General features: G+C 42.7%; 1 protein-coding gene across 1 annotated transcript in view; it reads right to left on the bottom strand.

Annotated features, from left to right (window-relative positions):
- The window catches only part of MVB12B (multivesicular body subunit 12B), a gene marked incomplete at its 5' end in the record, with an annotated part of 116810 nt that extends 105389 nt beyond the window's left edge, over positions 1 to 11421 (bottom strand). The window contains 2 exons of the mRNA XM_008571967.1: positions 6144 to 6240; positions 11314 to 11421. Coding sequence (XP_008570189.1) covers positions 6144 to 6240; positions 11314 to 11421 — 205 coding nt within the window. The remainder of the gene's footprint in view (positions 1 to 6143; positions 6241 to 11313) is intronic.
- Between the last annotated feature and the right edge of the window lie 12 nt (positions 11422 to 11433).

Raw genomic sequence — 11433 nt, 5'->3', positions numbered from 1 at the left:
CCCCCCCCCCCCCCAGAAGGAGTTCCAAGGAGCTCACACACTTCTTCAGTGAATCCAGGGGCCACAACCACAACCTGCTCCTGCCCAAGCCAGCAGGTCCCCACACTGACGCCTTAGCTATTAAACACATCGCAGCACTTGGACTTTTCTTTTTCACTTTTTATTATAGAAATCTTCAAATGTACCCCAAAGCAGAGGACAGCGGAATGAATCCACATATTCCCGTCACCCAGGTTCAATAATGTTGACAAGGGCAAGCTGGTCTCATCCCCCCTCATCCTTTAGCTTTGCCAGCGTATGTAAAATGTATCCCAACACCCGTCACCATCTCAGTAAGCACCTATGACAGACACTTTTTTCCTAACAAAAGGAACAAAATTCCTTAATAACCATTCAACTTTTCTCCATTATCTCAAAAATGTCATTTTACTGTCGGTTTGTCTGGCTCAAGATCCAAACAATGTCTATGCATTCATTTGATTGTTAAGTCTCGTAAGTCCCTTTTATTCTTTGACAACCTCTCCCAGCTCCCTTTTTCTTCAGGGCACGATAGGTTGGAGAAATTGGATCATTCCCCTGTGTTTCCTGTAAACTGCCAGAGCTAAGGATCGATTAGATCTGGGTTAGATTTCTTAGGTGAGAATGTGTCACAGGCAGCACAAGCATTTCTTATGGCATGAAGTCTATTGGTGCCACTCCCACTGGGTTCCCATGGTAGCGGCCTGGAACCTTGGTCATAAAGTTCCCCAGCTGCCACTCTCTGAGTTCTCTCATCCTGACAACCGTGGCTAAAATCTAGACTTTCAATAAAGGTTTCAAAATGGTAATTTTCTTTTTTTTTTTTTAAAGATGACCGGTAAGGGTATCTGAACCCATGGCCTTGGTGTTATCAGCACCACGCTCTCCCAAGTGAGCCACGGGCCAGCCCTCAAAATGGTAATTTTCTAATTCTGTCATTCCTTCTGCATTTGTTAGCTGGAATTCTTCTATACAAAAAATAACTTTTGTTCAACTATTTGTTCTCCCTGAAATAGATTTTGCACAGGAAAAAGAGGATAAGAATGTGATTCTTTTCTCTCACTTATCAAGTCTTAGGGTAATGAGCTGGCGTCCTAGCAACGTCTAGTGGTGACCAATGACGTGTTTTTTGTTTGTTCATTTGTGCTTTTAAACATGAGTTTCAATCAGCTGTAGCCATTCAATGCATGAGCCAGATGGATCTGGGTTCAAATCCCAACTCCACCATTTTCTGGCACTGTGGCCTTAGGCAAGTTAGTTAATTTCTCCGAACCTTGGTTTCATTATCTGTAAAAGGAGTTCATAAAACACTACCCCACAGGGACATCAGGTGGATGCAATCTGATAACACATGATTCACTTAGCCCGAAACCTGGCATACAGTAAGTGCTCAGTCAAGAATAGCCACAGGGATCTTACCATCATTATTACAAGTAAGTCTCTAGTCCATAATCTATGTCCGTGCTTGGTGCTGACTTCCAAAACCTTTCAGTTCTGCGACAGGAAATAAGCACATTCAACAGCACATTCAAATCGAGGTGCGGAATGAGGGAAAGGCAGCCCTGCCCGCAGAGTCTACTGGGGTGACTCGGGGTGGGGTAGAATCAGAGGTATCATCTTGTTGTTGTTACTGGGGTGGGGGGTTGTTTTCTAAAGAGCCAGATGGAAACTCAGAAACTTTTTGGGTTTTTCCCTCAGGTTTGGATACTGAGGGCTAGATCAGATCTACGAGCTGTGCATAACAATGTCCTGAATCCAGACCCCAAACCTTGTACCTAACAAGGCAAAGATGATACCAGGGTTGGGGAGGGGGGTCGTCTATAGAAATTCTGCACCTTTAAAAATCGTTAGCTGATATCGTCAGCCTTTGAAAGGGCGAGGAAGGTGCAAACTTTCCTCAAAATAAACGAAATTTACTTTGGTAAACAAAGCAGGTATTTCACTTGCTTTGGCCATGCTGCGCTCAGCTCCATTCCCCCATCTATAGCAAACTTGGGGTAAGAGATGGAGCCACTAATTATACATGCTTAAGCAGGCCTAATTTTAAGTAAACATATTATATATAGTCAATAGACATGTGTTCGGTCGTGCTAATGAACACAGAGAAAGTACACAGCACTTTACCAAAACAGTCTTCCAGTTTTTAAGTGCTATACGAATTACAAGAAACTGCATTTTGAATTAATTGCAGGAATCTCATCTTTTTGGCCGACTTTATAAAATCAGAGCTTTAAATACCCTCAGTGACACAGAGCTAACCATGTTTATCTGGTTGGCTTGGGCTCTCTCCTGTTCCCTGGATAAGGCTCCAGGAAATGACCCTACGAGTGGAAATGTAGAGGCTCCCCTCTGGTGTGATAATGCACCTGATGGGGAGCACAGGACCCGACCTCAGAACACCCACAGACAGGACTGCAACTGATGCACCCCCAGTCCTGGGGGAGTAGCTCCCAACCAGGACCACTGGGCCCCACAGCAAGCAAACCTCCGGCCCAGACAAGACTCAGCCCTTGCCGCCTCATTTAACTGGTTAAGCTAACTGAGAGGAAAATGTAGAATGGGAAATCTATTGTGGCTCTACAGTGCATCAATATAAAGACGTTATAAGTCAGTTAATTGTCAAAAACGAACACCAATGCAAATTTTAAAACTATGAAAAGCACAGGGGAGAAGTGGGAAATGAATAGACGTCTACAAGGCAATTTTAGTTCTTGAGCAGACGATTCATATAAGAATAAGCAAAAAGAGCTAGCGAACACTTGTGAAAATGTTCAGTCCTACTAATAAACAAGGAAGTGAAAATTAAATACAATTAAAATGGTAAAACTGAATAAAAAATTGACAACCCATGCTGGCAGGCCTGTGGAATACAGGTACAAGCCTGTGTCATTGGTGGCACTGTGAACTGGTATTTCTGGAAGTTAATTTGGCAACAGAGAGTAATAAAGCTGATCTTCACTGAGGCCATCCTATAAGCAAGGCACCATGTGTGTAGGTACCTTAGGTGATTCAAAGATGAATTAAACTTGGATTTTGCTTCCAAGAGAGAGATCAACAGCAAAGGCATGAAGAAAACATATAAATGGCTATAACGCACGCTACGAGCCACATTATGAGGCAGGTAACATTCCTCCCATTTGACAAATGAAGAAACTGAAGCCCAGGAGGGTGAGGTGATTTGCCCGGGGTCCCACAGCTGTAAGCGACAGAGTCAGACTGAATACTAGCAGAGTCTGACACCCCCCTAGGCCAAGCTGCAGTGTGTGCTAACCGAGGCAAAGGCGGGCGCTCTATTCCTCCCATTTGACAAATGAAGAAACTGAAGCCCAGGAGGGTGAGGTGATTTGCTCGGGGTCCCACAGCTGTAAGCGACAGAGTCAGACTGAATACTAGCGGAGTCTGACACCCCCCTAGGCCAAGCTGCAGTGTGTGCTAACCGAGGCAAAGGCGGGCGCTCAGAGGCAGGACTGGTCGCCTCCCTCGGCTTCCCCTCAGTGTGACTTAGGTGTGCTCACCTTACAACTTCTCACATGTGTGCTGCACCAAGTGCGCTGCAAGCAGTAAAGAAGGCAGGAGAGAGGAAGCCCTCCCTGATTGGGTTGCAGTGCAATTCCTTATTTTCAGGTCCAGGTCACCCACTAGATGATGCTCCTTGGGGCCAGGGCCAGTATCTTATTCATCCTTATATCCTGAAGCCTGCAGTGCCTGGCCAACACGAGGCCCTCATCAGTCTAAGCGGACTATTTATGGAGAGGACAGCGAGCTTGCTTCAAACTGGAATGAAGCAGCAGAGGCTGTTTCAAGCAGATGGGAACACTGATGCCCACCCTTGAAAGATACAGGGTTAGGGGCATTCAGAGTGGAGGGAAAGGGCAGGGAAGACCGCAAAGGAAACACCTAGAGTCAGGAAAGAAAAGACAGTGAAGAGAGAACAGTGAGACACTTGGTTTGAGTAAATTGCAGGGTGAATATGAGGACTATATATGAAGAGGAAGGTTGGGGGCAGACTGTAGAGGACCTATAAACCAGTAGCCTCAAGTACCTCGAAACTTATCATAAGGAAATCATTCAAAATCTATATATATACAAATGATCTACAAATTCAACACTATTACTACTAAAATCCTAGTTGTCTTCTTTGCAGAAATTGACAAAGTGAATCTTAAAATTCATATGGAAATTCAAGAAACCCAGAATAGCTAAAACAAACTTGAAAAAGAACAGAGTTGGAGAGCTTATACTTCCAAATTTCAAAACTTGCTACAAGGCTACAGCAGTCAAGACTGTGTAGTACTTACATCAGGAAAGACATGTAGATCAAAAGAAGAGTCCGGAAATAAACCCTCACACTTATGGTCAATTGGTTTTCAATAAGGATGCTGAGACAGCTCAGTGGGGAAAGAACGGTCTTTTCAACAAGTAGTGCTGGACAACTGGGTGTTCAGAATCAGAAGAATAAAGGTGGACCCCTATCTCACATCATATACAAAGTTAACTCAAAATGGATCAAAGATATAAATGTCCGGAATAGGCAAACCTATATAGAAAGTAGACTGGTGGTTGTCTAGGGCTGGCAGGGGTGGGGAGGTGAGGGTTGGGGGGAAATAGAGAGTGACTGCTAATGGGGACAGGGTTTCTTTCTGGGGTCAGATAATGTTCTAAAATTGATTGTGGTAATGGTTGCAGAACTCTGTAAATATACAAAAAAACCACTGAACTGTACACTTTAAATGGATGAACTATATGATACATAAACTATTTCTTAATAAAGCTGTTACCAAAAAACACTTATACATATAAATATATAAAATCTACCTGCAAAAGGAGCTTACACACATGCTCTTCCAGTGTTGGCATTGTGGTTAAAAGTGTGGCTGGAGTCTGACTTGTTTGTGTATTCTAGTCACTCCCCTACTTCTAGATATGTGACCTTGGCTAAGTTCTTTGATCCCTAAGTAGATATGTGAAATGGGTAAAATAATACCCATCTCTAAAAAGGGGTCTTCTGAAGATTACATAAAAATCAGGTATGTAAAGTTTTTATCACAGGGTCTAGCATACAAGTAAACACAGGCTAAATATCAGTTATTACAATTGCTAGCTAACACATACAGTACCAAACAACTAAAAGCAACCCAATGTCCAAAAGAGAGGAGACTATCAAGAAAATAAAAAATCTGCTACACAATGGGATCTACTTGTTTCATTAAAATAACAGCTATGTGGGGTCTGTGTAGATATGAAACATCTGGCCTACATGAAAGTCTGGTCTTTGCTAGTAAGAAAACAGCAAAAAATAGTGGGTCCAAAAAGGGGCTAACTGGAAAAATAATGTAGTACAAAGAATGAGATACAGAATTTCATAAATGAACCATGTGTCATAAGGAAAGGATTCTCTGTACTTGTTTTTTATTCATTGCTTCACTGTTGTGGATATCCCAAAGCTGGCTCACAAGAAGTTAAAAATAAAATGGGTTAAGTTACATTACATCGAAATGAGAAGCACAAATATGCAGATGTTTTCCAGCACTATTTAATAACTGATATGCAGGACAGGAACCTCAAGACACTTCAGGCTCCTGCTCAGCATTGCTCAATGGTCAGAATGTTTGGTCAAATTAGAATCCTGTGCACTCTAATTTGTAGTCTTTTGGGTTCTCACTTGTCTTATTTGCTCTAAGAGCCCAAAATGGTCACATTATTGCACTTGTATTCCCTGGCCGTCTTTTGATTTTTTTTTTTTTTCCTCCCTTTGCTCCTGGGTCTTTTGCCAAGCTTGGCTTCAGCAATACCAGAAGGTGGACAAAAGACAAGCTGTAATTGGTCTCATCGTCATATGTGTTCTCATCATCTGTTCCTGAGTGAGCTGATTCGGCAGGGAGCACCATTCTAAAAGAAAGGGACATTCTGCTCATTTACATGCCACTACCCAGAACACTCTGCAAACTCCTTGGAGAACCAAGTTGGACACGCATCAAAAACAGCAGAATTTATTCGTGGGTGTGTAGTAAAGACTCTTAAAATGTAAAATGTTTCTGAAGAAAAATGCACATAAAAAATACCTAAAAATATTCCTGGAGGAAGAAAACCCTCATTGTGATGAGTGGCAGTAAAGAATGACTCACGTGTGTCCACTGTCTCCTGAATTGGGATGAAACCCACAGGCAGAGTGTCCTTGATGTCAATGAGCTTCATATCCACTAACACGTTCCCCAAATGACTCTTGGGAAGAAAGAAAAGAGATACAGACTATTAATCTGAACACGCCTGTGGTAGGTATGCCATTTTGGCTTCAAGATGCATATTTAACACAATGACTTGTGCAGCTCTGTGACAGCAGGTTAATTAGAGTAGGTGACACTTAATGTTCCCCAGTGGTTACAGAGGGATGGGTGGCTCCCGGGAAGGAGTTTCATCTGCAGAACTTCAAAGCCACTCATTCCAATGTGGCCTTGGTTAGCCAGATGAGCAACCCAGGAGACAGTGTAGACATAACCCAGCAGAGGGCAGCTGTGCTCACAAGTCCCAGGACCAAGCTGCCACTCAGCCTTGAGCACCACACCTCAGGGCCAGTACAGGAACAAACTCCTGGAGCACTCGCTGTAGGGGGAGAGCAGCATCTAAACCTAACAGGGAACCACTACAGGGAACCAATCACACTCCTAAGTGATAACAGTCTGCATACTGACACACATTTCAGTTGCTAGATACATTTTGCAAAATCCCAAGAATCATAAACTAATACAGAGTGAAAGCCCTACAGCCTTAATATTACACATCTTCTAAAATGACATGCACAAGGGCCTCTTAAAGTTTCTACTTAGTGGTAGTATCTGGGGTCCACAATGCACAGTTTCTGGAACTGGTGTGAGAATATCTTTATCTTTCAAAAGCCAGTACACCATTCTGTAATTGTGAGAGAGAATTCTTTGCAAACACGCCAGCACTTGCAGCCCACATTTCAAGTTGGAAATGAGCTCTAAAGATGTCTACCCTACAACTTAAATATGTGGGGCCACCTTGGAGATTTCATTAAAGTCTTCGGAATAATCTGCAGCTTAGTTCCCCCTCTCTCTAGTCAGAGCCAGTTAAGGAAAGAATTATGGGTTCCGATCCCAAATCTCTCCTATTAGGATACTAGCAACAGACTTTGCACACCCATTTTCCAGAAGCACCTCATCCCCCAAAGCCTAGCATGAGAATGCTTTCAGTTTGCTTGTTCTGCATCCCTGGACAAACATCTAGCTGGTCAGCCCATCACTCTGCCCTCAGCAGCAATGTAGGCCATTGTTCCTGTCTTGCTTAGAGAAGAAGAACATCTACCTCCACCTCTGTGCATGGGGAGCCAAGACCCTCACCTCCACCTGCACAGTGCCAGTGCTATATTCTCTCTTGGCACTCTTTTTTCCTTCATATAACTTACAATCATATATTTGTGAGGTTGTTATTATGTCTCCCCACTAGAGTTTGATTCATGGAGACAAAACTATTTCTGTTCCACCTGTAAATCCAAGCCTAGCAAAGTTCTTGCCACACAGGAGGTACTCAGTAATTATTTGCTAAATAAATTAATGTTTTTTTGGTACATTTTTCAACTGGGTGGACCACTCAGAGTCAGAAATCCAATTGGATTTGCTTGGATGGCAAATTTTAACTATATTAATGGAAACAGTGAAAGGATATTTAAGAAATACATTATGAATAAAAAGTACACAGATGATATAAATTCTTGGGATTTAACTATGAAGGTCGAAGTGGCAAGTGTAACCTGCGTCCAGTGTTTCTGTGGCACTGCCATCACGAAACTGTTTCTTTCTCTCAGAACTACTGTACTTGCCAACAATTTAATATTAGTACCTTTCAGGTAGCTGGGTCTCAGGAAGACAACGTACAGTGCGCTGCAGCAAGTGGGAAGTGGAACCCTCCCTAAAATAGAATAAATCTCTGACCGCATAGGAAGGGTTTGAACCGTTAACTAACTCGCAAACATCAGCTGCTTTCAGAATCGCCTGATCAAATCTATCATAATTTTTTTTCATGGCAGTTGCTTTTCCATGTCATCACTGCTTTCTGCATTGAGAAATTAACAACTGGGCATGTTTTCTGCCCTGTAGATGGATGGGCATTCATCAATATCCTTCTCAAATGTCTTCTACTTGACAAGTAGGGTTTTACAGAAGTCAACTGCAAACCACTTAGCAACCTCACCCTCCACACTCTCTACAAATGTCCCTGATCATAAAACCAGAACATCAGCGGTGCAGCCATTAAAAAAAGCATCAAAAAACCCTCCCATGCATACAAAGCGGGAGGCTGCACTATCAAAGCTTCCTGCAGCCTGAGTGTGGTCCCTCCTCACACGGGCTGCGCTGTGCTGGGTTTAATACAGTAGGTCTGCGACACCATTAATTCTGCTTGTTCCTCTCCCCTCCCCCATCTGTGCTCTCTTTCATTTCCTCCTCATAAATATGAAGAACGTATTCCCAATCCTTGTTGAGCAAATGATTCATGCCAAAAGCCCAATATGCACTGACTCAGGGTATTTATATTGTCTCTGGTAGCCAGTATTTGCTAGTATACTGTAATTATTTTTGACAACCTTGCATTTAAGGTAGCCACAGATAACCAACTTAATATTCAAATGTTCATAAATCCTTCTGTTTAATATCCTCCCTACCTAATCTATGTACATTATTATTACAGGTAATGCAGAAAGTACAGGGCATGAAAAGTGCAATTAATCTCGATCCTTCCCCAGGAAGCAATGTCACTCCAAAGCCAGGTTTCTGTATTAATAGCATTATTGGAGAAAAAGAATTTTGGTTCCAAAGGGGTCTCCCCAAACTCCTACCTGTGGGGAGTCTCAAGTCACCTAATTAAGAATCTGTCCAGTCTTGAGATCCCATATCCCTCCTGTGCAGTTGTAAAAAATTATGCTCTGCAAAGTCTTCACTCAGACTGCAGTACCAGCACAGACTGGCTGTAACAGAATAAAATACGCCTGATTCCTACTCTACTCCTGGCCCGGCCGGTGGGCCCCTTGATTTGTTCCTAAACGAAATTTGATCCCTTGATTTGATCTTTTGGATCCCACGATCCATTCATTCTTCTTCTGAAAACAAAGCACACCTATTTCCCCCACTGCTTCATGATTAAAGCACAGGTTTCCCCTGCTGCCCTGTCCTCTTACATCCCTTCATCACACCCAATAAACATCTGTTTGATGTTCCACGAATGTTGCCAAAACCAATGCATTTTCTCTAATACGCTTACCCATGACACTCAAACCTAACAAGCCCCAGTGACTTCTCTTTGTCATGTTTAGATTGTCATTATCCCCACCCAAGGGATGCAGGGCCTTTTCTGGCCTAGAGCACCAATACACCACACCTTTGGGGGGAAATGCAATGCACAAACAAAAACCAGAAATGGTCACATAGATCATGGCTGTCCTCCAAGGCCATAGTTTTGAGTTAAAGCTTCTTTGGTCAGGAAATATGAAGCCTGAGCAGAGATCAGGAATGAACACCAGGAAACCACTGGGTGGAGAGAGGGTGTGAGCAGGAGTTAGTTAAAATCCTCAGAGTTCCTCCTTACAGCCCTGAGCCTTGGTAAATATGTTACCTTCTGCAGAAAGTTGTAGTCAATGGACAGAACAGAGGTGACAAACGCTAAAAATAGAAAAAAAATCTCAAAAAAGAGTTTAGGTAAGCTCCAGGGACAAAGGGGCTGGGGGAGTGCAGGTGTGGGTGCAGGTGGGGAGGATGGGGTGACGGGGGCTACTCTAACCTCACGAGCCCCACGTCTGGAAAGGCAATGCTGCCTTCAGACTTGCTCCTGGTGAGCCTGAGGGACCTGCGCAGACTCATTACAAGCTCACAGTGCAGGTGTCTACTCTTTAGCTCAGCTGCCACCTTTCTGGTATTTAAAAATGCATTCAAAAGCCTGTATTAAAAAGATTTCCAGTGTTTAATGCCAGGAATTTCCCCTACTCCATCATAAACTCTGTACTTTATAATGAGCATCTATTACTCTTGTAATTAGGGGGGAAAATTAAAGGAGTGACTTCTCCCCCAGTCCTGAATACATTAGGAATAATTCTCCTAACAAAGAATTATCAACAAACAATAGGAACGGGCTGGTGGAAGAGACTGCAAGCCAGAGAACAGTGTGATGGTCTACGTTCAGGGGATGCTGAAGGACCCAGTGACAGGCCCAGGCAGGGGAGGAGAGGGAGACTGTTACTTCTCCCCTTTCACACTTCTGAATGAAGCTGTTTGAAGTTGTTTTGTTTTTTAACTATGAACACATATGACTGTTATAATAAAATTGATAAAAATAAATTAATAAAAACATTTCCAAAAACAAATATTTGCATTAGAAAGAGACAATAAATAACATTTAGGCCAAAAATAAAATGTCACCCCTGAAAATGGAAATGTGCTCCCTATTGGGNAATAACATTTAGGCCAAAAATAAAATGTCACCCCTGAAAATGGAAATGTGCTCCCTATTGGGAGCTAGGGAAGACAGATGTGACCTTGGACAGGCTTGTGAACTCTCGGATTTCAGTTTCTTCATTTATGGAAAGGAGACAAGACTTGGAGAGCTTGTCTGAGGATGGAACAAGGTGTATTTGTGGAGTGCCGAGGACAGATCTCACACAGAGTACAGACTCCCTAAAGTGAGTTCTCTTAGTTCTAAGCCATCCATTCAGACATCCTATTGGAAAAGTCTTAGTAGATACCTTTAAAGTTTCCTAATTTATGGACCCAAGAACTAAAAATCAGCACACTAAGAGAAATTTGTACATCTGAACACCTACCTACAAAAATGATGAAATATCATATGTCCCATAGAGACTCAGAGAAAAAGAAAAAGTCACTCTGGAAATAAGGCCCATCTGTGGGCCAGGGGACCGTGCAGGTCCTCCTCTGAGCTATGCTGCCATTTGCTGGCCAGCAGTAAATCCAGCTCTACCGGAAAACTCTCACATCATACTACTCTGTGATTTGTCACTTGGAGGAAGGTAGGCAAATAAGAGCTTTGATAGAAATTTCCTGGTTTCCTTTTGAGAACACATTTTAATGGAATTCACTGTACACTTGGGTACATGGTTAATAACACTGTTAATAAATGAAACAGCACTAGCTGCTGATTCTACCCAGTTCACTAAAACCACAGATAAATTAACATGGCAATGAAAATAAACCACAACCCAAAAAAACGAAATTCCAAACAGGAATGTAAATTACTTATGCTCACTCAGCAAATGGAAACAACTACCAGACTTACATTTTCTTTGGAAAATGATCTTGTGAAACACAGGTATCTGGTAACCTTGGATTTAAATAAGCCGTCTTTCCAGAGGTCAGCGTCCACACCATCTGCCGTCTGTGCAACCTACACCAGAGA

Source organism: Galeopterus variegatus, unplaced genomic scaffold (assembly GCF_000696425.1).
Source record: "Galeopterus variegatus unplaced genomic scaffold, G_variegatus-3.0.2 Scaffold739, whole genome shotgun sequence".
Taxonomy (NCBI): Eukaryota; Metazoa; Chordata; class Mammalia; order Dermoptera; family Cynocephalidae; genus Galeopterus; species Galeopterus variegatus.
Note: the sequence above shows the minus strand (reverse complement) of the source record. Positions and strands in the feature narration are given on the sequence as shown.